Here is a 27,682-nt window from a genome sequence, read left to right on the forward strand (position 1 = left end):
ATGTCTTGGAGTGTTTCTGATGATGTTAATGGTATTCTGGAGTTGGAGAGAGGAGAGCGGGTGGAGATGACGGTGGTTATCTATGAGAGTGCAGACGCTGTTAAAGGTCATGATATCAACACACAGATGGAGGACTTCACAAACAGGAATATATCAACTAAACATACAGGTGCATAAACTTTATTTTACAATTTCAGTACGGCTGAATGATGCTATGGGTTCTTTTTCCATCAGATGCAAGTTGTCATTGGTAATTCAGAACTAGGAAGTAGTTCTAAGTATTTTTAATAACAGAGGGACCAGAGAGACCAGGGCAACCAGGGAGCCTGTGGCTGCTTCTGTGGGCCAGGACCCTCTGATGGGTGCTGTGGTTCCAGCATGCTGCCTGGGAATCCACTTTGTGTTTTTGCATGTCAATGTCCCCGAAAATGGTGTAACAGAGTTAGAAATTGAACACAGTTAGAATAAACAACAATAGAGTGTTATATACAGTGCTATATTTAGAATAGGGATTGTTTTTGACTACAGTATATAAACAGCCTGAGACAGAGAATACAGTGTTGCTGTCCAAATGTACATTATAGCTACAGCCTCAATGTTTCTGTGTCATGATTTCTGCCCCTGTCTCCTCCCTCGGTCTTGTCTGTGTCTGCGTCTGCGCTCTTGTTTGGTTGTTTGTGCATATGTCTGTATATATGTCAGTATTATCTGTCCCACATGTCTCCTGTCTCATCAACGGAGACATTTGTAGTCATAAGCAGGAGTGAGATGCGAGTGTGGCTGTAGGTCGTGGGATGAAGAGTCCTGGGACCCCTGTCTAGGGGGATTCCCCAACATCTCCTTCCTACACTGAGTAGTGGGAGGGTTATGACACTGGGGAGTCCTCTGGCTGCTCTGAGTCAGAGACGGAGATGGTGCAAGGTAGCCCATCACCGAAACATGGATATAAGACTGAACTGATCATACAAAGGGAGTTACTTATCCCAGCAGGGTTGGATTCACCCATGGGGGTGACGAGGGTCCCGAGTATATTGTGAAGTTTTAAAAAATATAAACAAACACATTAATGTTTTGGAATAATAGCTGGAGACACTATAAATGTATTATATATATATATATATATATATATATATATATATATATATATATATATATATATATATATGAATTTGTGAAATGTGTTTTATGTTGAGTTAAAAGGACGTCGTTCCTTGAGGGGGAAGTTGGTTTAGCTGGGGGCGGAGCTATAAGTATAAAGGCCTAGTCAGGTGTATGGAGGGAGATCCCTCCTCACTCATGATGTGAACGCTATGACAAACCACCTGTGCCTGCTAAGAGGACTGCGGTTAGCTGCCAGTAACAGTTGGTATTATGTAGTGGATACATATGTTAGTTTATGGATTATGAACGGGGCACCATCCTGATTGCTCAGAAACCAGTATTGTGATAACGGAGATAGGTGGAATATGGTTTAATCAGTCTCATTACTAAAGGGTTAAATTCTGGTTCCGCGCAGTGACCTAATACCATTGACCAAAATATGTATTTACCACCGTGACCAGATTAATGAATAAATGTCTAAATTTATTAAATGGTAAATATTACAATTGATATAAAGAATAGCATATGGAATAATTTGGCTCAAAATGAAACTAAACCTATATGTGAATCTATTAATCTAAACCAGGGATATAATAGTAAACAACAAAGAATATAAAATTAAACAACAACAGCGAATGATAAACAACTGTCAGTGATCATTAGATTTAAATGGATTATATGACTACCCTAAGGCTTGCCTAACTAGCGTAGGACCCAGGGACGGACACGAGGTCTTTAGAGAGAGAAGAGAAAGTTTGGGCAGGTTAATGGTAACAGTATTTACTATTTCGGACTCTGGGAGAGATAGAAAAGCTGGCAACCCCAAACAGCATATGAACTGAGCGTCTTACTTCGAAGAAGAGGCGTGGTGATGCGGACCAACCGGTGCGCGTTCACGATTCGTTTCCTGAGGTGGCTAAAGTCCGACGGAGCGGCTCTCATGAGACGGCTCGAATCGCAGACTGAGCGGTGACGTCACAGTCGCAGCTGGAGGGCGCAGACAAACTTGTGCAGATAACTTGACTGAGAAAGAAAATGTGCTCGACTTGAGAGATTAGACGAAATAAAATAAAATAAAATAAAGAAGAATCTTCTGTTGGACTCGGTGAGAGCGTAATAGAAACACTCACAAACCGTCGCGAATCGAACCGTACAAGCAGGCCCTAGTGGAAATGGGCCATTAGTTGCGGTCTATTGGCATCGCTCTACTGGACACTGCGGTGTTCGGCGTGAGTCCAGTAAACTGTTGGTCGCAATGGTTTGGCGTGTTTCCAACGAGTTCGAGTCTTTGAGTGTCTCGAGTCTGGCGAAATTCTCCAAGTTTCCCCAAATCTACCAGGCTGCCAAGCTTGTTGTTTCGCTTCGAGCAAGGGCTTTTAAACAAGTTTTAGGGGCGTAATCGAAGGCGCTTCCTTGGACATCATGTCCTTGACCATTGGGCCTGTTATTAATGAATATTGATCACCTATGCCCAGACAGGGAAGAGAGAGAGAGAGAGAGAGAGAGAGAGAGAGAGAGAGAGAGAGAGGGAGCGAGGAGTGCCCGTCTTTCAAGGTCTAGTTAATGAATTAACCAAAGAAGACAGATTAGCACAATTTGAAGACAAAAAGGAATTTCCTATTCTTAAATAAATTGACTTACATACTCTGCCGAAATAAGTATTAATTTGGTTATATTAGTCAACACATTGAGCCATTCTTAATTTCCATTTTTTGATAATAAATGACACAGTGCACAGACAGGCATGAATGTGAGGTCATATAAGCACACATAAAAATGATTACATTTGATGAGTGACATACAAACTAATACATAAATAGGCATATGCCTAATATAGCACATTACATGTTGATACTTGGTTATATATAAATCTATATTAATATTACATCGAAATACAAGTGTATTGATATATCTGAAATAATGCAGCACAGGACTATGTGAGTACACAAGTGTACTATGACTAACACACAGAATTAATGAGCATGCATGTCTAAACAGCAGAACATACAAGAATATGTATATGCATGCATGCCTTCAAAATACAATTCAAATCTACAAAGATGGGTGTATCTAACTACTGAGATTGTAGTAATACATGGACATGCATCAATGTGGTGTGATTATAACCACAGAGATTCTGATAACATTACTTAATGCTGAATACATAAAAGATTACGATTTGTGTCTTTATATCAACCACAGATCACATAATGTTCAATTCAGAGGTACTCTGTCCTGGTTCCATAAGGCTGGGAAGCTGGATATTGGTTTCACGCATACTTGTCCTTTCCTTGGGTGAAAGTCATGTTTGGTGTCTCTAGACTGCATTCGCCGAGCTGGTTCCTGTAGGCTGAACTCCAATTCCGTGTACAGTTCAGATTTGGAGTTACAAGGATTTCTGAAATAATGCACCTTTTAGTTCTTGGTCTTAACACAAGAATTCAAGGTGTTATAAACTGGGGTTAAACCTTGGGGAATCAGATAGGCCTGTGATTTAGGTTTATGAGTGTAGACCTTTCCTGCTCTCTGTGCTCTGTGCCCTCCTGAGAAGGGTTGATCCTGGCCAGAGCACGTTAAAGGTCTTTGTTTTACTCTCAGACGATCAGATAAGTTAAGTCTTCCTAAGCTTTTTGGAGAGGAGAGCCATTAGGAGTAGGAATTCCTTGGTGCTTGTTACTGAGCGAAGGACCAGTGTTTATGTTTACATACACTTAAAGAGCTGTGGATGGGTTAGTCTCTTGCCTTCCAAGGTGAAAGTGATTTTGCAATGTCTTTGGCTGTCTCTGCTACAATTACTAAAGAGTAATGCTTTGAAAAGATCATATGTTGAAAGTGTGCTCTGGTGAAAGCTTAACAACCCTCAATGTGGTCTGTAACTTGTCTGAATCGTTAAAGAATGTAGAGTACAGTAATACTGGAGTACCTTTAATATCATCCACCTCTATCATCCACATCCACCCCTACAGTCTTGCTACCCGGCCATGTGTAATTCCCAGGGTGTTGCCCTTGAGCGAGACTAAACTGTCACAGCTGCCCAGCAGCTGCATTAGGGACCAGGGGAACCAGGGGAACCAGGGAGACCAGAGATCAGAGATGCTCACAAGTCATCTTTTGCAAGTCCAAGTCAAGTCTCAAGTCTGGTCTCAAGTCCAAGTCACGTCTCAAGTCTTTGTTCTCAAGTCTTTGTTTGTTGAGTGACACTGTAGTCGCAAATCACTGTATAGTTGTAATGGTCTGTTATGACACTTCTGATGTATAATAGCTTAAACTGGTAAATGAAGAAATACAATTTTTAAAAAAGTGTGCACGCAGATAAATTTTGTATCCGTATTTTTCTCCAAAAAGTATTTTTCTAACAAAACTGACATTTTTCTGGATACAATATTCTCTTCTTTCAGTAGAACATCTGCTATATTTTGTTCTAAAAGATAAAGAAGGGCTGTGAAATAAAAATAAAAAAAATCACATTTTTAACTATTGTTGGGGCTTTAACTTCTATCAACCACTTTAGCCCAGCGTGTTCGTTTGATGGGAAAGAGATAGTAGGAACAACATACCAAAATTATAGCAATACCAAAAAGGCCTTTATTAAGACAGAGATATCTCTGGAGATCTCACACACACCAAACATGTACACCAGAGAGATCTGAAAGTTACTAGTAACATGTAAGTTATATATGGTAAGGCTCCACCCCCTCAGTGCTCTTGCATGGTCATAGTTAGAGTTCTCAACCTACATGCATGACTCTGCATTATTTCATGTCCACTGTGTCCCAACCTAATAGGGTGTCCTTACAGGCAGTTGGTGCAAGTGACCTTCTGTGGAGCTTATCAGTATAGAACATATTCTACAGACACTTCACTCCCTATAGACCAAACTGTTCTCTGATGCAACAATATGCTATATGGCCCCCTGTGAGGCCCTTCTTAAGATTACGTATAAACTAATAGTTTAAGGCAGCAATTATTTATCTAATTAATAATTACATATCTAATTTTAATATCCATTTCATTGATGAGCAAAATATACTTTTGCTAATGTTATTGCTAAGCAAAAACTTATTTTCTCAACACTATATATATATGAAAGGTCTTAGCGTGGCTCGGTGAGGGCGCATTATGAGGCCTCCATGACTGAACACCCTCTCTACTGGTGCACTGGTGGCAAGTCAATACCAATATTGCAATATTGCTAATAACCTTTCAGGCAGTGACTAACCTTTCCGGCTGGGTTTTCAGGTGGCGAATAAAGTTAGATGTGGTGGAACCAGCGTCCAGTATTTTCATGCCACACACGCTGCAGTTTGCTGCTCTTCTATTTGCTACTTGTACTTGTTTTGTACCCAAAACTTATTATGAATGGTGGAACAGAAGCGAGCATCCTCACCAGCGCCGCTGTGATTGCGATGTTTTGCGGCGCGCGCAGCGCCACGTTCGCGTGAGGTGTGTGGAGTCGCGCGCAACGGTCACTTGCGAAATACTTGACGCATCGCGACCGGCGCGAGGGTCCGCGCGCCGAAAATGTTACGTCAGCGCGAAGTAAAAAGCATTCAGACAGGCGGAGAAAATGTTGTCAAATGAAACACAAAAGAACATTACAAATAAAAGATTGTTCACGAGTCTCAAATCACGAGTCCAAGTCGAGTCGCAAGTCTTTTGAATGCAAGTCTAAGTCGAGTCTGAAGTGACTGTATATGCGACTTAAGTGCGACTCGAATCCAAGTCCCAAACTCGAGTCCCTATCTCTGCCAGAGATACCAGGGAAATCAGAGAGCCTGCATCTGCTTCTGTGGACCAGGACCCTTTGATGGGTGCCTGTGTTCCAGCACGGTGCCTGGGAATCCCCAATGTGTTTTAGCCTGTCCCTGTCTTCCTTTTACTGTCTCTGTGTTGTCTTTTGTGTCTTTGTCCCTCCTTCTAACCATGCCTTTTTTTACTGAGTGTGTCTCCCCGTGTCCTCCCAGGGAGGACGTCTTAGTCTGGTTTGTTGGTGGGTCCTCCCTGGAGGGTTAGCTCCTAACATGTCTCTCTGTGAAAAAGGCAAACTAGGCTACATATATTAAAGAATTTAAAGGATATTTCACTAACATTTGAAAGTGATTAGATAGAATTGAGCACAAATTTGACAACACAAAGTGACAGAGACTTTGACATATTAGCACAATAGTCTGTCAGTGCAGAACAGTAGAGAGCTACAATAGTGGAATTACCTACACACACCTCACATTTGTGCATATTTATTTGAAAAAGAATGTATATTTTTGTAACATCATTACAAGGTTAGCCATTTATAAAAACATATCCTATTGTGAATATATAGACTATATGAACCTGAAGCTCATATGTGTTTCTCTGTGTGTATTATCCACCAGGAGGAGACACTGCAGGGAGCAGATGTTTCAGACTGACTGCAGTGTGTCTGGGGCTGCTGTGTGTTCTCCTGCTGACTGTAATCATAGTGCTGTGGGTCACGTTCACTGCAGAGAGAGACCAGTTACAGACCAGTAACTACAATCTGACTATAGAGAGAGACCAGTTACAGACCAGTTACATTAATGTGACTATAGAGAGAGACCAGTTACAGATCACAATCAAACATCTAACCAGTAAGAGGGACCAATCAACAGCTGAGAGGGATTGTTTACAAAAACAATGTCCTAATTTGGGTAAGAACATAATTTTTGAAATATCACACCATTATCCTATATGCTTTCCTAATGTACACTGTGAATTGTGGAGTGATCCTCATAAAACCTGAAAAGTGCTGCCACAGATGGCTTATATAATGATCCTCAGTGTGTGTGTGTGTGTGTGTGTGTGTGTGTGTGTGTGTGATATGTATGTTAAACTAGAATGGAAGATATTTGGCTGCAGTATGTATTACTTCTCTACTCAAATGAAGAGCTGGAGTGAGAGCAGACAGGACTGCAGAGAGAGAGGAGCAGACCTGGTGATCATAAACAGCAGAGAGGAACAGGTGAGAGAGAGAGAGAGAGAGAGAGAGAGAGAGCATTGTTCTGATCAGCTGTATCTTTTGGTATCATGCGATCACAATGACAGGAGTTCATCATTCAGAAACTGGGGAGCAGTCGAGCTTGGATTGGACTGAATGATTTAGAGAAAGAAGGAGTCTGGAAATGGGTGGATGGCACAGCACTGACCACTGGGTAAGAGAATGAGAGCAGAATCACAGCACTGACCACTGGGTAAGAGAATGAGAGCAGAATCACAGCACTGACCACTGGGTAAGAGAATGAGATCAGAATCACAGCACTGACCACTGGGTAAGAGAATGAGAGCAGAATCACAGCACTGACCACTGGGTAAGAGAATGAGAGCAGAATCACAGCACTGACCACTGGGTAAGAGAATGAGAGCAGAATCACAGCACTGACCACTGGGTAAGAGAATGAGAGCAGAATCACAGCACTGACCACTGGGTAAGAGAATGAGAGCAGAATCACAGCACTGACCACTGGGTAAGAGAATGAGAGCAGAATCACAGCACTGACCACTGGGTAATAGAATGAGAGCAGAATCACAGCACTGATCACTGGGTAAGAGAATGAGAGCAGAATCACAGCACTGACCACTGGGTAAGAGAATGAGAGCAGAATCACAGCACTGACCACTGGGTAAGAGAATGAGAGCAGAATCACAGCACTGACCACTGGGTAAGAGAATGAGAGCAGAATCACAGCACTGACCACTGGGTAATAGAATGAGAGCAGAATCACAGCACTGATGTTGACACTGTAGATTGTGACAGATATTCAAATAGCATGTAAATTGTGTCTAACTAATGGGTCTGAGGTTGAGGTGTGAACTCAGCAAAGCAGCATCTAACACCATCTCTGAGTGCGTCAAACTCAGGGTCTGGACAATAGCAAGATGCACTTCTACTCTCAGTAGGATCAGACTGACTCTCTCCGAGAGTAGCATTATTACTGTGTGTGTGTGCGCAATCCAGAAATTAATGATGTTGTTAACTTGGACAGTTCAACACACAGGTGATGTGTGTGTGATCATATTAGGGGTGAAAAGCCAGAGATGAAAGTGCTCCATGCATAATACAATATTGTAATTGCTACACATTTTACACCATTTGTGACGTTGTGAGTGAAAGAGATGTTGCAGTAACAGTGGGGAGGTTCGGCTGTATTAGAGGCTCTGTAGATGATTCTATGTGCCACACTGTTAGGCAGGGGCGCAGATAGCACTGGGGACGGGGGGGACATGTCCCCTCCAGATTTATATTGACCCCATCCGAAATCTAGCATCTACAAGCATAAACGTATATATTGTACAGCTTGGTCCCCCTCACTTCAGAATTTACATCTGCGCCCATGCTGTTAGGTACAGAGGTACAGTAAGAACTGTACAGGGACTGTACAATAATTTCTGCTCTTCAAGTTTTATATATAGTGTCACGTGCAGACGCCCAGGAAGCCACATTGGTGAAGGAGTTAGTGAGACACACATATATAGAGGGTGTAGTTTCAGCCAGCAGCTTTTCTCTTAGTGTGATCAAAAATAATTTGAACATAAACTGCATCATCTGTCTGAACTGATTCATTTTACAGAGAGAGAAAATGGAAATGAATGAGAATATATATACAAATACAAATACAGAAGTTCATGAAGACAACAGGTCTGATTCAGACAATGATAATTCATATGAAAACATTAAGGATGAACTGGAAACTCACAGGACCAGAAACAAGAAAACTGAGAGCTCAGGTCAGTAGACTCGCATGCTCGCTCGCTCTCTCTCTCTCTCTCTCATTAATGTCTTTGAAACAAAACAGTAAGATACAGTTAGAAACATTTAGATAATGTGTCCATGATTTACTTCAGTCATTAAATTCAGTCTTACAAAGAAAACTTATATAAAGTGAAAAAAAAGAAAAATTATATATATAATTATGGGGCGTATACTCCAGCGCTAGGAATCCAGCGCTAGGACCCTGGAGCGGTTATTTTCTGCATGGTCCTAGCGCTAGATTCGGCAAAGTTCACATCGCGCCATCTACCATGCGGAGTATACGGCCATTGCGGAAATGATAATATACATATCGTCAGTAAAATAAAACAGAACAACTGAGCAACACACACATAATAATTTTATGCCTCCCCTCATAAAATTCCAGACATTTTAAGACATTTTTAGGCCTTGAATATGGAAAATTAAATTTAAGAGATTTTAAGACTTTTTAAGTCTGTATATATATATATATATATATATATATATATATATATATATATATATATATATATATATATATATATATATATATATTAGTGGTGGGCCGTTAACGGCGTTCGTTAATTTAATACTCTTATCGGGCGATATAAAAATTATCGCCGTTAATCTATTCTTAAAGTTGGGTTGGGAACTGGGTCAAAATGGGTAAGCGAGTTTTCAAAACCTGTGAATTACAAATCGTACGTTCGTATGTTTACATGGATGCAGCCACGAAGTCGCCAGGTTTGCTTCATGGAAAATTCATTTTTAGGAACTGTAACAGGTGTTGTGCCGAATTCCGACTCCCCGACAGAATCCTACTCCCCTAGCGTGCACGCGCATATAGACGTTTCAGACGATAATCGCGATTTCCGTTGTTTCTATGCACAAATAAGGACTCATTTTTAATTGCCAAATTTATACTCCCCTGTTAATCGGGGTGGGTTCGAGTACTGTGATTATAACTTAGTTCACTGAGCACTCTAGGTTTGTCCTAGCTACATAATAAGATATATTTAGGTAATATTTGTCTTTTTAATATTTTATCCTATTAAAAATGAAATAAGTCAGGTTGTCATTAAAATATATAAGATGCACGGTTGTCAGTAACGACGTAGAACAAAGTCAAATGGCGAGGTCACGTAGTCGGAGGTGAACTTCGGTATCAAGTGTGTTACTGTTCTCGTAATTCTTAGTTTGAAAGTCATTCGCTCCTCCTGAGTGCTACGGTAACAACCAACCTCGTACATTACATTTTATTAAAATATTTAACACCCGTGAATCAGTGTCTTTATTTGGATATAGATAATGCTGCATTGTTTCCTGTGGTAGATCATAAAAAATTAGTCCTTATTTGTGCATAGAAACAATGGAAATGGAAAGTTGTGGAATTTGAAAATAGCAATTTCCAGGCCTGGATAAGTTTTGGAAAAATAAAAAATACTCAAATGTTTTGGAAAAGTCATGGAAATTTGCTTGACACAATAAATGTATGTCAGGGTTCCCACACCTCGGTTAACATCAAATTCCAGGACCTTTCAATGACTTTCCAGGACCAACTTCCTCAAATTCAAGGACTGCACCTGGCACCATTTACCTACTGTTACCCCTTAATATGTTGTCAAAAACAATGTTAATTCAATGCAAATTCAAAAGACAGAATGCCATTTCAAGCCATGCATCCTGAAATGTTCTGTGCATGACGTTAAGCACTGATTAAACGAAAACTTAATTCACACACAACGTGTCTGACGAGGCTGAAGTTGGTTCCTTATTCGCCAGTGTCTTATTCGCACTTTCCGTTCCACCTTAAAAAAATAAAGCGGTAGTTTCATTATGTCGCCGCGATAAAATGTATTGTACGTTTCTATGGCTGTATCTCCTGATTCTTACATCGTGTCAGAAATCTGACGAGCAGGTTTGATTGACCATATAAGTGACTGTATAAATCCAGAAGAAGAAGAGTTTTTACTGTAGAATATTTTTATAATCGTCCTGTGAAGTTGGCATGTCAGGCGAAAATGTACTACTATGCATACAGTGCATTGGTCTTAGTTTGTATGGCTGTATCTCTTGATTCTTACATCGTCTCAGAGATCTGACGAGCAGGTTTGATTGACCATATAAGTGACTGTATAAATCCAGAAGAAGAAGGTTTTTTACTGTAGAATATTTTTCTAATCATCCTGTGAAGTTGGCATGTCTGGCGATAATGTACTGTGCATACAGTGCATTGGTCTTAGTTTGTATGGCAGTATCTCCTGATTCTTACATCGTCTCAGAGATCTGACAAGCAGATATACTTGACCACATAAGTGACTGTAGAAATCCAGAAGAAGAAGATTTTTTACTGTAGAATATTTTTTTTATTGACCTGTGAACTTGGCATGTCAGGCGATAGAATGTAATGTGCATATAGTGCAATGGTCTTAGTTTGTATGGCTATATCTCCTGATTATTACATCGTCTCAGAGATCTGACAATCAGGTTTGATTGACCACATAAGTGACTGTATAAATCTAGAAGAAGAAGGTTTTTTACTGTAGAATATTTTTTTTATTGACCTGTGAACTTGGCAAGTCAGGCGATAGAATGTAATGTGCATATAGTGCAATGGTCTTAGTTTGTATGGCTATATCTCCTGATTCTTACATCGTCTCAGAGATCTGACAATCAGGTTTGACTGACCATATAAGTGACTGTATAAAACCAGAAGAAGAGGAGTTTTTACTGTAGAATATTTTTTTTATTGACCTGTGTGTCAGGCGATAATGTACTGTGCATACAGTGCATTTGTCTTAGTTTGTATGGCTGTGGTCATGCTGAAGGATGTTGCAGGCAACAGATCGCTCTCCACGGCGTCTCCAGACTCTGTCATGTCTGTCACATGTGCTCAGTGTGAACCTGCTTTCATCTGTGAAGAGCCCAAGGCGCCAGTGGCAAATTTACAAATCCTGGTGTTCTCTGGCAAATGCCAAGCGTCCTGCACGGTGTTGGACTGTGAGCACAACCCCCATCTGTGGACGTCGGGCCCTCATACCATCCTCATGGAGTTGGTTTCTAACCGTTTGTGCAGACACACGCACATTTGTGGCCTGCTGGAGGTCATTTTGCAGGGCTCTGGCAGTGCTCCTCCTTTTCCTTCTTGCACAAAGGCGGAGGTAGCGGTCCTGCTGCTGGGTTGTTGCCCTCCTACGGCCTCCTCCACGTCTCCTGGTGTACTGGCCTGTCTCCTGGTAGTGCCTCCAGCCTCTGGACACTACGTTGACAGACACAGCAAACCTTGCCACAGCTCGCATTGATGTGCCATCCTGGATGAGCTGCACTACCTGAGCCACTTGTGTGGGTTGTAGAGTCCGTCTCATGCTACCACGAGTGTGAAAGGACCACCAACATTCAAAAGTGACCAAAACATCAGCCAGAAAGCATAGGTACTGAGAAGTGGTCTGTGGTCCCCACCTCTAGAACCACTCCTTTATAGGGCGGGTCTTGCTAATTGCCTCTCATTTCTACCTGTTGTCTATTCCATTTACACAACAGCAGGTGAAATTGATTCACAATCCGTGTTCCTAACTGAACAGGTTGGTTTCACAGAAGTGTTTTGAGAACAAACAGTTTCAGTTACACAAGCATACATTATCATTACTTAATTAGAGAAAATAATAATTAATAATACCCTTTATTGATTATGAATCATTCCAATACCCAATTTCCTTTACAAGCGCTGAAAGGAAAAGTCTATTGGAGTAGGCTAAATTATGTTTCATGTTAGAGTGATATTTTAAAGATTACCGAGCAAGGACAGAAAGGACAAGACAGAAAGTACATACATTTGAACTTAAGTGCCTAAAAAGGGCAAGTGAAGATAAATGTTACTGTACTCACAAGTATACAAATGGGTTACACTGGTTTAATTAATTGCCTGAAAGTTTGACAATAAGCAAATAATGGCATAGAAAATGAGTTTAAAAAAAGGTGATAATGAGGAGATAAAACCGTATGAAATAAGACAAAAGTAAAATATACTGAACATATTATATGGCCTGACATACCAAGTTCATAGGTCAATAAAAAAAATATTCTACAGTAAAAACTCTTCTTCTTCTGGTTTTATACAGTCACTTATATGGTCAACTAAACCTGTTTGTCAGATCTTTGAGACGATGTAAGAATCAGGAGATATAGCCATACAAACTAAGACCAATGCACTGTATGTATAGTACATTAAATCGCCTGACATGCCAAGTTCACAGGTCAATAAAAAAAAATTTCTACAGTAAAAACTCTTCTTCTTCTGGATTCATACAGTCACTTACATGGTCAACTAAACCTGCTTGTCAGATCTTTGAGACAATGTAAGAATCAGGAAATACTGCCATACAAACTAAGACAAATGTACTATATGCACATTACATTCTATCGCCTGACATGCCAACTTCACAGGACGAATATAAAAATATTCTACAGTAAAAAACCTTCTTCTTCTGGATTTTTACAGTCACTTATGTGCTCAAGTACATCTGCTTGTCAGATCTCTGAGACGATGTAAGAATCAGGAGATACTGCCATACAAACTAAGACCAATGCACTGTATGCACAGTACATTATCGCCTGACGTCAACTTCACAGGTCAATAAAAAAATATTCTACAGTAAAAAACCTTCTTCTTCTAGATTTATACAGTCACTTATGTGGTCAATCAAACCTGATTGTCAGATCTCTGAGACAATGTAAGAATCAGGAGATACAGCCATACAAACTAAGACCATTGCACTATATGCACATTACATTCTATCGCCGGTCAATAAAAAAAATATTCTACAGAAAAAGACCTTCTTCTTCTGGATTTATACAGTCACTTATATGGTCAACTAAACCTGCTTGTCAGATCTCTGAGACGATGTAAGAATCAGGAGATACAGCCATACAAACTAAGACAAATGTACTGTATGCACAGTACATTATCGCCTGACATGTCAACTTCACAGGTCCATAAAAAAAAATTCTACAGTAAAAAACCTTCTTCTTCTGGATTTATACAGTCACTTATATGGTCAACTAAACCTGCTTGTCAGATCTCTGAGACGATGTAAGAAATGCACATTACATTCTATCGCCTGACATGCCAAGTTCACAGGTCAATAAAAAAAATATTCTACAGTAAAAAACCTTCTTCTTCTGGATTTATACAGTCACTTATGTGGTCAATCAAACCTGCTCTTCAGATTTCTGAGACGATGTAAGAATCAGGAGATACTGCCATACAAACTAAGACAAATGTACTATATGCACATTATTCTATCGCCTGACATGCCAAGTTCACAGGTCAATTAAAAAAATATTCTACAGTAAAAAACCTTCTTCTTCTAGATTTATACAGTCACTTATATGGTCAACTAAACCTGCTTGTCAGATCTCTGAGACGATGTAAGAATCAGGAGATACAGCCATACAAACTAAGACAAATGTACTGTATGCACAGTACATTATCGCCTGACATGTCAACTTCACAGGTCAATAAAAAAAATATTCTACAGTAAAAAACCTTCTTCTTCTGGATTTATACAGTCACTTATATGGTCAACTAAACCTGCTTGTCAGATCTCTGAGACGATGTAAGAATCAGGAGATATAGCCATACAAACTAAGACCATTGCACTATATGCACATTACATTCTATCGCCTGACATGCCAAGTTCACAGGTCAATTAAAAAAATATTCTACAGTAAAAAACCTTCTTCTAGATTTATACAGTCACTTATGTGGTCAATCAAACCTGATTGTCAGATCCCTGAGACAATGTAAGAATCAGGAGATACAGCCATACAAACTAATGGCGCATTTCCACTAGGGCCTGCTTGGCGCGGTACGGTTCGATACGGGTCGATTCGCAACGGAACGGTACGGTCGCGTTGTGTTTCCATTACAATGGTGGACCAACACAATGTGGGTGGAGTCGCTGTTGGCGCGCGGGTTGTAGTGTCGTGACATCATTTGTATACGACCACAACACCGGTCGATGCACCTTAACGCATAGCATTATTGTATCTTATTTATCATTATCTTCATTATTGTATGTGGTTGCTCTAATTATTGATAATAATTTGGTATTACTCAAACAGGCTGAACACACCCTGCATAAAAAGCATCAGTCATACAATCAAATGAAATCAAACTTTATTATGAAATATAGATATTTAAAGTACAACATATGTAAATAATAGTTATAGTTTTTAAAAGTGCAAAAAGCAAATATATACGTATAGCTTTATATGAAATAAATATTTATAGTACTACAAGCAACATTTTGTGTGCTTTTACTGGCGTCTGTCTCGCATGGTGTTCACAAGTTCGCCAAGCACCCCAAGGAAAGCCCGGTTGAAGGAAACATTTTCCGCCAACTCCGCTCGCCTCGCCAGTGGAAGGGGAATCTTGAACGTAAAAAATAACAAATATTAAACACAAGTATTCCCGTGAAAGCAACAACGAGCGTAACTGCACAAACTGTGTAGCACGTCATCGCTGCTGATGCTTTGTTTATGGCTACAGCTAACTAGCAACTAGCAAGGCTAAGAGCTAGCTATTGTACAGTAGTGACTGTGGTGGTAACATTAACTACAAACACAGCTCTAAACTCCTGCGTTTACAATAGATGCGTTCATATTACGTTCATATTACGTCTTTTACGAGCCTAGTAGTAAAACTGAAATCACAATACACTCACCATTCTCCGTGGCCTCCAGCACCGACATCGCCGTGTCCAGCACGTTTTCTCTTCCGTTACTGGCTGGCCGGTGACCGTATATGACATCCATTTGCTGGAACCATTTCCAGTCTTTGCGGTTTGCTCCGCTGCGTCCGTTGTGGTCCTTCACCGCCCGGTAATCGCGTTAAGCTTTTTTAGCTTGGACCGACCGGCACTGCTGAACGGACCGCTGGTAGCCATGAGTGGCCATTAGCGCGGAAACCTCGCTAAAAACCTTTACATTTCTAGTGGCCCCGTCCAGTTCGCCCTGGATTTTTTGATCGCTGATTATTAACAGAAAGGTTTGTACCTCGGCGTTTGACCAGGGAACAGACTTCGCTCCTTGGGTTTTAAAAATGGATGAGGAGTCCATAGCATAGCGGAGGAGTCGCTCTCCTGACGCAACCTGTGACGACACTCCCTGGCCAATCAGTGTCATGCTGTTCCTCCACGTCACAGAACTGTACCGCTTCGGAACGGTTAGAACCTCAAGCGAGTCGGTACGAAAAAAGTACCCAAAGGGGCCGGCTCACAGGGAACTGGTACTAATGGAAACACTCACAAACCGTCGCGAATCGAACCGTACCGCGCCAAGCAGGCCCTAGTGGAAATGCGCCATAAGACAATTGCACTATATGCACATTACATTCTATCGCCTGACATGCCAACTTCACAGGACGATTATAAAAATATTCTACAGTAAAAACTCTTCTTCTTCTGGATTTATACAGTCACTTATATGGTCAATCAAACCTGCTCGTCAGATTTCTGACACGATGTAAGAATCAGGAGATACAGCCATAGAAACGTACAATACATTTTATCGCGGCGACATAATGAAACTACCGCTTTATTTTTTTCAGGTGAAACGGAAAGTGCGAATAAGACACTGGCGAATAAGGAACCAACTTCAGCCTCGTACATGTCTGGCAATTAAGCAGTGTACCTGTGAAAAGGTGACATTCACGTAAAGCGGCTACACATACGTTAACTACATACAGGAAACACTAGCTTTCTGTGCTGAACAAACATTCTCTCTACAGGAGAATGACCAAACTTTTGCAAAGTAAGTCAGCATAGGCTCTGTAGAATCATTATAATTTTAAATGAACTTGTGCTGGCAAAATAATGACACGTTGACAGTAGACAAATAATAATAACAATAATACACATATGCATATACACATACAGCACATATAATGAGATTAGATTAGAGAAATCTGGTGTGAGAGGATTCTTGCATTTTTCAAGTTTTTTAATCTACTTAATGATTCTTAATTAATTCAATCATAAAGAGAAAAGAAGGCTTTTAACCACTCCACTTACTGTAGTGAATGTGGTATTTTGCTAAAAGTACGACTACATTTATGGCATCAGAGAAATCCGAACTTTTCTGAAGTCTTCAGCATAAAGTAAAATGGTATCAAAAGAAAGAATGTTAAGTTTGAGATTAATTGAGTTTCTAGTGTCCATGCAAAAACTTTGTGAATATTGACATGAAAAAACTAATGCTCCTGGAATTCATCTTCTGACTTACAAAAGGCACGTGAATCCACATCAAGTTTAAATCTTCTTTCAAGAAACATGGCTACAGGATATATCTTATTTATTCTTTTGAAATGAGTCTCTTTTACTTTAGAAGATATGGGCCATTTGACAAGCCATTGTGGTTTTATAACTTGTATTAGGATGTTTCTTTAAAGAATCTCATTCATTCAACTCTGAATATAAAATTACATTTTTGATTAATTGAATTAATGCTAAAGGAATCACTTTGCAGACTTAAAATCTTTATAATAACTATCAAAACTCTAGGGAGTTTTTCCTCGCCACTGTCGCCTTGGCTTGCTCATTAGGGATCTGGACCCATAGTATTGTTAAACCTTTTAAATCCTGTAAAGCGCTTTGTGACAACATGTGTTGTGAAAAGCGCGATACAAATAAACTTTGAAACTTTGAAACTTTGATCATATCAGATCATATTTTTCAACAAAGGATGAGAAATTTAAAACATTATGACAATCTTTTGTAAATATTGACTTTCTACCAACTTTGCCCTATTATTCCTTGACTGCGGTCTTCATCCATATGAAATTTCAAACCCCCCAAAATATTCAAGGACCTTCAAGGACGGCTGTCTTTTATGCCTGTTTTCAAAAACTTTCCAGGGCCTTGAACTTATTTTTTCAGATTCACAAACTTTCAAGGATTTCAAGGACCCGTGGGAACCCTGGTATGTTGTTCTGATAACCGGAAGAAAAAATTAATAAATATAATATAGCCATTTTTTTTCATTGTGCGGACCGCTAACGTAACTTCACACATTAGTTCACTGCGTTAGCGTCGGACTCCAAGCGGAGCTGTAGATTGTACTTTGATGTAAATCAGCATAATGCTGGTAAATGCCGATTAAACAATGACTGCTTCAGTTGGACAAATACAAGCTATGGCTTGTGAAAGACAAGGACACGGGGCGTGCAAAATGTGCACGGTTAACGATGGGGTTAGAGACTGAAAAGTCCGTCATAAAGCAGTTTTCGTCGTTAAGCGCGACCCTAGATTTAGATACGTTTTGATCGTAAACACAGTATAGAAAAAAAAACGATGTCCTCGTGCGTACAACGCGAGAAAGAGCGATCGTGTTGCCGAGATGGGCTGCAGTGGAGCCTGTGCTGCCTCAGCTTATCGTACACAACACTCCACAACACTCCACTGTGCTGCCACTGCTCCTCCGTGCACGCGCGAAATAAACAAAAAAGTAGGTTGTAACTCCGGTTTATATTGATATTGAAAATACTGTAAATGTTTATTTTTTCAATTAAACCACGTGGCTTGTCATTAATTTATGATATACTGTGGAATTTTGGCCTGGATTTTTTCTTATTTTTCATGTCTACACATATGTTTAGAGAATGTATAGTCATTAAAATTTGCCTCAAAGTCATGGAAAAGTCATGGAAATTGATTGTCAAAAAAGTGTATGAACCCTGATTTACTGTTACCACTACGTGTTGATACTCTATGCTGTACGTGAACGTAGATCAACAGCAAGCCAAACTCGCTTTCATGAGCCACTATTCTCTTTATTATATGCTTTAAGAACTCCTGGCTCTAAAAGGTCGAGTAAAACTGAAATGTACAGAAACAAGGAAAATAAATAAGGAAAAAACATACATACTGATTACAGTTTGTAATCAGAAATAAGGTAACAGAAAAATCGATTCATCGTTATGCCAACGAGCTCGTTACAATGTCTAAAAATAGTTGCTTTGAAATGCTAATTCGGTAGCTACAGCATGCTAGCGGGAAACAACAAGCTACAAACGATCTCCAACAAGCATATGAAACACACAAGGTAATCAAAATAATCTCAAAACACTAATAAACTTACAGCCATTGCTCTCTGAAGGCTTAGGGAGGATTGAGACGGCAGAGGGACATAACTAAACTGCACTTCGTTCGCACGCTGGCTACAGCCTTTTTCTTTTTTCCGTTATGCTACCCACAATGCTTGTCACGACGAATGTTTGGTTTCAAAATAAAACTCAGGTAACGTAAACGTAAGCTATACAATTCTTTCCTTTTTTTTAAACTTTACACGATAACATGAGTTATCAAACAAGGAATTATTTAATTTATTTATTTAAACTTATTCATTAACTGAGGGCAGAACAATATATATATATATATATATATATATATATATATATATATATATATATATATATATATATATATATATATATATATATATATATATATATATATATATATATATATAGTATGTGTGAGTGGGCGTCTCTCTTGTGCTTGGGATCTTGATTTTAGGATCACTTCCATCTCACTGTTGCATTAGAAGATCTCTCACCAAAATATTACATATCTGTACATATCTGTACATATCTCACCAAAATATACATCTGCTGACTCAGGCTTTATTCATCCTCCAACATCACACAGTAGAGATATATCATGAAGTAGTACTTCATGGATCTACACTGAAATAAGAGCTGAAATGGGAAGATAACTTTATAATACAACATCAGATATTGGGTAAATACATCATAACTCATTCTGTACAGATATCTAAATATTCAAGGCATACAGTTGCTAAAATAAAGAACTATATGTACTGTAAAGAGTTTAGGCAACAGATAATGACACTATTTTTAAGGTAACAGACACCACAGAAATGCTTTCCCTGTCACTTCCTCCTGTCAGTGGCATAAAGTTGAGATCTCACCCACAGAATCATTTAGAGCTGAAGCGTGCTGTGTAATCACACCCCCCCCCCCCCCACCCGTTATTGCATTAACAACAACACTTTGACCCTGACACGTGTCATTACACCAACATTATTGCATCATAGAACTAAAAGGAATCTCACATGGAGGATAATAGGGGTAGGAATCGTTTACTATCTCATGATTCGATTCGATTCCGATTTTGGGTGCCACGATTCAATTCAAAATCGATTTTCGATTCAAAACGATTTCCTAAACAAGCACCGCGTGAAACACATTAGTCTTAACGAGACAAGTGAACACACACACACACACACCAACGGACGTACATATAAAGACACGGACAACATTAACACACGCCCGAAGGGAGGGGTTCGGGGCTGTAGCGTGACAATGTCTTGTTCGTTAATGAAATGTTTTGAAATTTGTGTTTTTAGGCCCAATGGTCAAACTAATATATTAAAATGTACAATTTAGTTATTTGTTATTGTATTTTGCACATTTTCAGTCAAAAAAAATGTTCTATTGATGCCAAAGGATATACAAGACATTTTGAAAAAAACATGGCATGGATTTATTGCGTTTTGCAAAAAAACAAATTGTTTTTTTTTAAATAAATCTTTAAATATTAAAATCTTGATTTGATTTGTTTGTGTTTTTTTAACCTTAGTATGGATTTTCGATTCAAAAAACAATTTGATTTATAAAAATTTCTGCTTCAGTCTATAAAATCTGCATGATCTACTACAGTCTGCTTTACAAAAAAAAAGTGTCTTTCACTTTTAATTAACAAAAATAATGTGCTTTGGTAAAATAAAATGCTTTTTGTTGTGTTACCAAAATTCTTTAGCTTCATTTTGCAAGCTCTCAGGGCTAGCTCGGATGCAGTTCCACCGGCGTAACCATACACAGCCAGGTCCCTGCTTTCTCTGTGGTTGCTTCTCGTTTAATGGTGTCTTGCCACCTCTCTCTGTTATGCTTTCTCTTTACTTATTCGAGTATCTATCTCCTGTGTCGCTTCCTGACTCATCTCAAGTTTTCCCAATCCTGTATTTCTTCCTATCTGTTTTGCCTTTATTTTTGGGAAGGGTTTTATTTTGCTGCAGCGTTTTTTGCCAGTTACTTCTGCTGGCGTCCTTGGTTTCGTTTTCGCATTGCATTTATCCACACTGTTTTTTAGTTACTGTTGTTATTTTGCTTCTTTCTCCTATCTCTCTGCAGTTGAGTGTTATTTTCCACGCGTTGTATTTTCTATTTACTCCATGCCCTCACGGTTTTTGTTTCTATTATTTTGCGAGTTGAGTCTTCCGCGTTGTTTTGTTTTTGTTCTATCCGCGTTCCCCTCTTGCTAATACATTTGACAAGTATCAAACGTCTTGCTCTTGCGAACCGGCACTTGGGTCCACCCTTCTCTATATTATTTCACTTGGGTCCACCCTTCTCTATATTATTTCACGCGTTACACAAGCCTTGCACACAAGCTACATTGTGTCATATTTGAACCCATATTTTTGCCTTAAATGAAGATGGGACAGGTTGAATATCTCTTTCCTCCATTTGTTTTGAAACTTTTCCGCACATGAGTATGTCCCAGAATCTGCTGCATAAAGTCTCGCGTAATTTTGTAATTATGTAACGCGAGACTTCACCACGACTTAGAATCGATTTTGGGACATTTAAAATCGATTCTGAATCGTAGTAAATGAGAATTGATTTTTGATATATGAATCGATTTTTTGGCACACCTCTAGAGGACAAACTATTAGAATGTTTTTCGTTAACACAAAAACATCTGAAACATCTGAAACTTGAAAATAAATGAAGAGTTTGGTTTCAAAACGCGATAAACGCCATAAAAAAAATGAGTTAGAATCAGAATGGTATGTGACCACTCTTGAAAAGCCAATATTAATTTTTTACCAAAACGCCACATCCGTCGTGTAATACTGCCCTGCTTTCTCTCTTTCCTTCCAAAATGCAACAAACGCCAATCCTGATTTCCCGCAGAACGCCACATCTCCACTCATCCAATCACAGCGCACCACCACATATGTAAACACCATAGAACGCGACCTGTTGAGCAGCCCGGCATTTCTTGTAGCCTACTTTGTTAAAATATATCTCGTTTTTCACTCTCAAAGTCCATGAAAATGAACGGTTTTGATAGTATAGAGGAGCCTGTTCGTATAGCAGTTATACTATTTATGTTAATAGTTATACTGTTTTACTATTTATGTCTGTAACGGGTGCGAGGGAGTCGAGGATGTAAAGACGAGGTGCGTTCAAAGGCTACGTTTATTGAGCTTGACGCTGGACACACTCACGTCGTCTTGAAACAGCTGTCAATCACACTGAACAGTACACGCTCACGGCATGCTGACACGGTTTAACACACACAACTAATGTCACGTTAAAGACGAGCACCAAACGATACAAACACACACACTATATACACGTAGCCTAACAAGCACCGCGTGAAACACATTAGTCTTAACGAGACAAGTGAACACACACACACACACACACACACACCAACGGACGTACATATAAAGACACGGACAACATTAACACACGCTCGAAGGGAGGGGTTCGGGGCTGTAGCGTGACAATGTCTTGTTCGTTAATGAAATGTTTTGAAATTTGTGTTTTTAGGCCCAATGGTCAAACTAATATATTAAAATGTACAATTTACAGTTATTTGTTATTGTATTTTGCACATTTTTAGTAAAAAAAATGTTCTATTGATGCCAAAGGATATACAAGACATTTTGAAAAAAACATGGCATGGATTTATTGCGTTTTGCAAAAAAACGAATTGTTTTTTTTTAAATAAATCTTTAAATACTAAAATCTTGATTTGATTTGTTTGTGTTTTTAACCTTAGTATGGTATTTGATAGTTTGAAACAGAAAACAGTGGTTTTTCAGCCTACCACATTCTTACTAAAGAAAAGACATTTTTACTCAAATTGATCAAAATGGATTTATAGCGTTTTGGAACCAAACTCTTCAAATATACATATCACTTTTCCTATTCGTGAACTAAGAGAAAGGAGCTTATATCCTACACTCTTTCTTAGATGGTCAAGGATAAAGATAAAGATATTTATTCATCATACATTGTACAAGTACAAGATGAAATGCGTTTTTGCCCAGGGCCCTGGCACACAGTTTTTGTGTCAAAGTTCGCGGTGGAAGGCAAGAGCCATCTCTGACAGTCTCTGTGTGGGGTAGGAGCAGGTAACCAAGACGACGACCTTCTGGGAGAAATTTGTTTGGGCATCAATGCAGATAATCATGAATGAAGAATTTAGCACGGAGCTCGTCCTTGAGTGTTTGAGCACACAAACTCCTCTTAAGTCAGCGGTCTCCCAACTGATCCAGCTTCACGTGTAGAGCATTGATTCCATCCATGATCAAATCCAGCTTTTTAAAAGTCACAGTCTGTGTTCCAACAGTTCCAACAGCTCTACCCACCGCATCAATCAAGTTGGGCAATTTTCGTGGGCGTTCAGACCCCACTCTTTTAATTTCCAGATACACCAGGGCAACACCTAATCCAATCGGCAGAACCCCAGTGATCAAAGTTCCAAATAACATCCTCAACATCTTCCAGGGAGAGAGGCGCAAGACACAAACTACGCCACGTCCCCCCTGAGCCATTACAAACAGTTCTGATGAGCCTTTAACAAATGACAACTGAGTACAGTGGTACCTCGAGATACGAGCTGCTCTATATACGAGCAATCCAAGATACGAGCACCGAGACGAGCAAAATTTCTGTTCCGACACCCGAGTGCACGCTCGAGATACGAGCATGAACCACTAGGTGGCAGTACAGTACTATATGGAAAAAAAAATCATTAATCAGCTCAAAGACACACTCAAACGCTTTTCTTTCTCTCCCTCCCCCACAACCTTAGGTTCAAAAACACAAACATACCTGTATGTGCGGAGATGACGTCATTTAGCGCGTTCTAGCAGCCAATAGCGTTTTTTTAATTCTTGAGGTGTTGGTAAGGTCGACTCCTGTACCTGATCATCACAGCCATTCGCACGAGTGCTTTGCAACGAGTAACAGTATGTACGGTGTATACAGTACAGTATTTCAATACTACAAACGTTTTTTGTAGTACTGTAATAACTATTTCTCCTACATTTATTTTATTGTTCAATTATACATGTTGCGTGTGCCTTTATTAATAAAGAACTTGTCTTTTTTTCCATATTTATGCTAGTTTTGTGACTTTTTTAAGGACCGGAACCAATTACAATACTTTACATTGTTAAATTGCTTCGAGAACCGAGCAGTTCGAGATACGAGCACGGGTCTGGAACGGATTAAACTCGTATCTCGAGGTACCACTGTACTCCACTCTTACAGTGAAGAACAAAAAACATAAAGTGCCATGGGAATAAAGGTGCCCAATGAACAATACAGCGCCCCCTAGCTGGAATAAGCATTGTTAAATTGAGATTGGTTAACTGCAGATACACCTGCCCTTAATAGCCAGACCGGAGTCTAAATGCACTACATGATCCTGCATGTGACTATGACAAATGATCGGCCACTTCAGTCAACATACGCAGGTGTCACAGTGTGCATATTAATGTGAATTACATTCCAAGGATTTAAGAATAACACAAAATGGTGTCAGAGCTCTGTTGTTTTCACACTTTGACCACAAACATTTTACACCATGTGTTTACGATAGTTAGTTAAAGCATGTAAATTCTGTCAGCTGATGTAGATATAGTGTGATATAGAGTAGATGTAGTCGATATAGTTGATGTAGAGGTGTGAGCTAGCAATGCATCAGCTAACACTATCTGTGTGTGCATGTCACAGGGCCTGAACACCAGCAATGGTCCTCAGTAGGTCAGTTTATCAACACATAATTTGTGGTCTGATATCCATGTGATGCCTTCATTACACTCTTAGCATGTAAAAAAAACTGATCTATTACTTTTTTATAACTTTTATTAAACTATGACTTGTCTTCTGGAACTTCAGGAAGCATCACTGCAGACAGAAGATGTTCCAGACTGACTGCAGTGTGTCTGGTGCTGCTGTGTGTTCTCCTGCTGACTGCCATCACAGTGATGTGGACCAATTTCACTGCAGAGAGAGACCAGTTACAGATCAGAAACAACAATCTGACTATAGAGAGAGACCAGTTACAGACCAGTTACAACAACCTGACTACACAGAGAGACCAGCTACAGACCAGTTACAACAACCTATACAAAGAGAGAGACCAGTTACAGACCAGTTACAACAACCTGACTACACAGAGAGACCAGCTACAGACCAGTTACAACAACCTATACAAAGAGAGAGACCAGTTACAGACCAGATACAAAAACCTGACTATAGAGAGAGACCAGCTACAGACCAAACACAACAGCCTGACTGAAAGGAGAAAAAAGCTAAAGAAAGGACTCCAAAGAGTTTCTGCTGCACTGGGTGAGTGTATAAAATCTAGGAATCAATATTGTAATAAGATGTTCCAGACTGACTGCAGTGTGTCTGGGGCTGCTGTGTGTTCTCCTGCTGACTGCCATCATAGTGATGTGGATCACGTTCACTGCAGAGAGACCAGTTACAGACCAGTTACACCAACCTGACTATAGAGAGAGATGAAACGACAGGTAGCTAAGAGGCAGACACAAATGCTAAGGAGAGCAGGGTTTAATAACTGGAGTGTTAACATAGAGGGTACGAGGGTAGCGAGGCCTACTACTTTGCCTTCTACAGTACACAGTGGCCTCTTTTCTTTAAAAACCAAACCAGTCCCCTTAATTTATGCAACTGTGTGTTCTGTTGAAATGCTCTACACAAGGATGGAGAAATTTCAGCTTCAGCATTTATAGCACCACTACAGTCGAGAAGACCTGGAGTGAGAGCAGACAGGACTGCAGAGAGAGAGGAGCAGACCTGGTGATCATAAACAGCACAGAGGAACAGGTGAGAGAGAAAGAAATAAGTGCACTTTTGTTGCAGGTCCTCTATCTGTAATGTACCGATTTGCTGGAAACATTCATCAGTACCTATTTAATACATTATGTATCTTTACTACTATACGTGTGTTAACATTTTTTTTTAATATGAAAGAGATTGTTAACCTTTTGAATTGACATTGTTGCCTCAATCAAAGGAGTTCATCAGTGAAACTTTTCCCCATCTTGAAGCTTGGATTGGACTGACTGATACAGACAAAGATGGAGACTGGACATGGGTGGATGGCACAGCACTGACCACTGGGTAAGATACCTCAGAACCAAACCAGAGTGTTTAGAAACATGGTGGAGAGTACAGCACTGACCACTGGGCAAGAGATCTCAGAACCAAACCAGGGGTGAGTTTCCCAAAACTTTCTTAGCGCTAAGTACTTCTTAACCTCGTACGTTTCATACGAGGTTACGAAGTACTTAGCGCTACGAACGATTCGGGAAACTCACCCCAGAGCACTGACCACTGGGTAAGGGACCTCAGAACCAACACAAAGTCCCTGTAGAAGGCCACTTTATTAGGTACACCTGTCCAACTGCTCATTAACGCGAATGTCAAATCAGCCAATCACATGGCAGCAACTCAATGCATTTAGGCATGTAGACATGGCCAAGATGATCTGCAGCAGTTCAAACCGAGCATGGGGAAGAAAGTTGATTTAAGTGACTTTGAACGTGGCATGGTTGTTGGTGCCAGACGGGCTGGTCTGAGTATTTCAGAAACTGCTGATCTACTGGGATTTTCACACACAACCATCTCTAGGGTTTACAGAGAATGGTCTATAAAAGAAAATATCCTGTGAGCGGCAGTTCTGTGGGCGCAAATGCCTTGTTGATCCGGTCAGAGGAGATGTCAGAGGAGAATGGCCAGACTGGTTTGAGCTGATGGAATAGCAACAGTAACTCAAATAACCAATCATTACAACTGAGGCATGCAGAAGAGCATCTCTGAATGCACAACATGTCGAACATTGAGGTGGATGGGCTACAGCAGCAAAAGACCACACCGGGTGCCACTGCTGTCAGCTAAGAACAGGAAACTGAGGCTACAATTCACACAAAATATTGCACAAGTCATCCACAACAATTAGCAGTGTTGGTGTCTGTTGTGTTGAGAAGCGCTGAGATCTGTGAGGGACATTAAATTGCACTTTGGCCTGCAAGATAGCTAGTTAACATCACTAGCACTAACCAGCTTGCTTGCATGCTAATTTATTCTAAAATACAATATAAAAATGTTAAATATTAATTGCAAACTTGAGTCAACAACCACCAATAGCCTCGTAAATCTGTGCTTGCATCAAAGTAAGATCATGACAGACCTGGTTACAGCTTTAATAACAGGAAGTTTCTGTTTTTATTGAAGTATGATTGGAATACAATTGCTGCACTGAGCATTTAAACCTCTTCTATCCATTTGTTCCTTCCACTTGTGCAACACTGCAAACATTAGACCATCCTTCTCTGTCTTTATAGTCTCTCAATCATGGCTTCATTTACAGATGCTTTGATTATTGTGACTGTTCTCCATGGTCTTTACTATAGAGGGCACTCTGACACCGTTTGTGCTTTCAGGTTCTGGTGGGATGGTGAACCTAATAACTATGAAGGAAAAGAGGACTGTGTTGTAACTGCATTGTCAATGTCAAAACCTGGTGTGATTACCCCTCTCATCAACCTGCAGTAGGCATATGTGAGAAAATGCTTTAGATATATTGAATGGGAAAATCAATTAAATATTATAATAAACATAGTTCGTGAACTTTCTGAGACACTTATTGAGTTCCACAACACTAACAACGTGTAAAAGAACAAAAATACAGTGACTGTTACTGA

General features: G+C 39.8%; 1 protein-coding gene across 1 annotated transcript; it reads left to right on the top strand.

Annotated features, from left to right (window-relative positions):
* On the top strand, positions 1-27,682 carry LOC143526031 (uncharacterized). The gene is made up of 7 exons (XM_077020598.1): positions 1-169; positions 6,474-6,707; positions 8,590-8,592; positions 24,960-25,301; positions 25,678-25,802; positions 25,993-26,099; positions 27,422-27,682. The coding sequence occupies exons 1-7, from the start codon at positions 1-3 to the stop codon at positions 27,531-27,533; spliced, it is 1,092 nt and encodes a 363-aa protein (XP_076876713.1). The 3' UTR covers positions 27,534-27,682.

The sequence above is a fragment of the Brachyhypopomus gauderio genome, chromosome 1, assembly GCF_052324685.1.
Source record: "Brachyhypopomus gauderio isolate BG-103 chromosome 1, BGAUD_0.2, whole genome shotgun sequence".
Lineage (NCBI taxonomy): Eukaryota > Metazoa > Chordata > Actinopteri > Gymnotiformes > Hypopomidae > Brachyhypopomus > Brachyhypopomus gauderio.

Coding starts and splice junctions, on each gene's coding strand:
- LOC143526031 (XM_077020598.1), top strand. CDS start 1: ATGTCTTGGAGTGTTTCTGATGATGTTAATGGTATTCTGGAGTTGGAG. Junction 170..6,473: donor TATATCAACTAAACATACAG/GTGCATAAACTT, acceptor ATTATCCACCAG/GAGGAGACACTGCAGGGAGC. Junction 26,100..27,421: donor GGCACAGCACTGACCACTGG/GTAAGATACCTC, acceptor TTGTGCTTTCAG/GTTCTGGTGGGATGGTGAAC.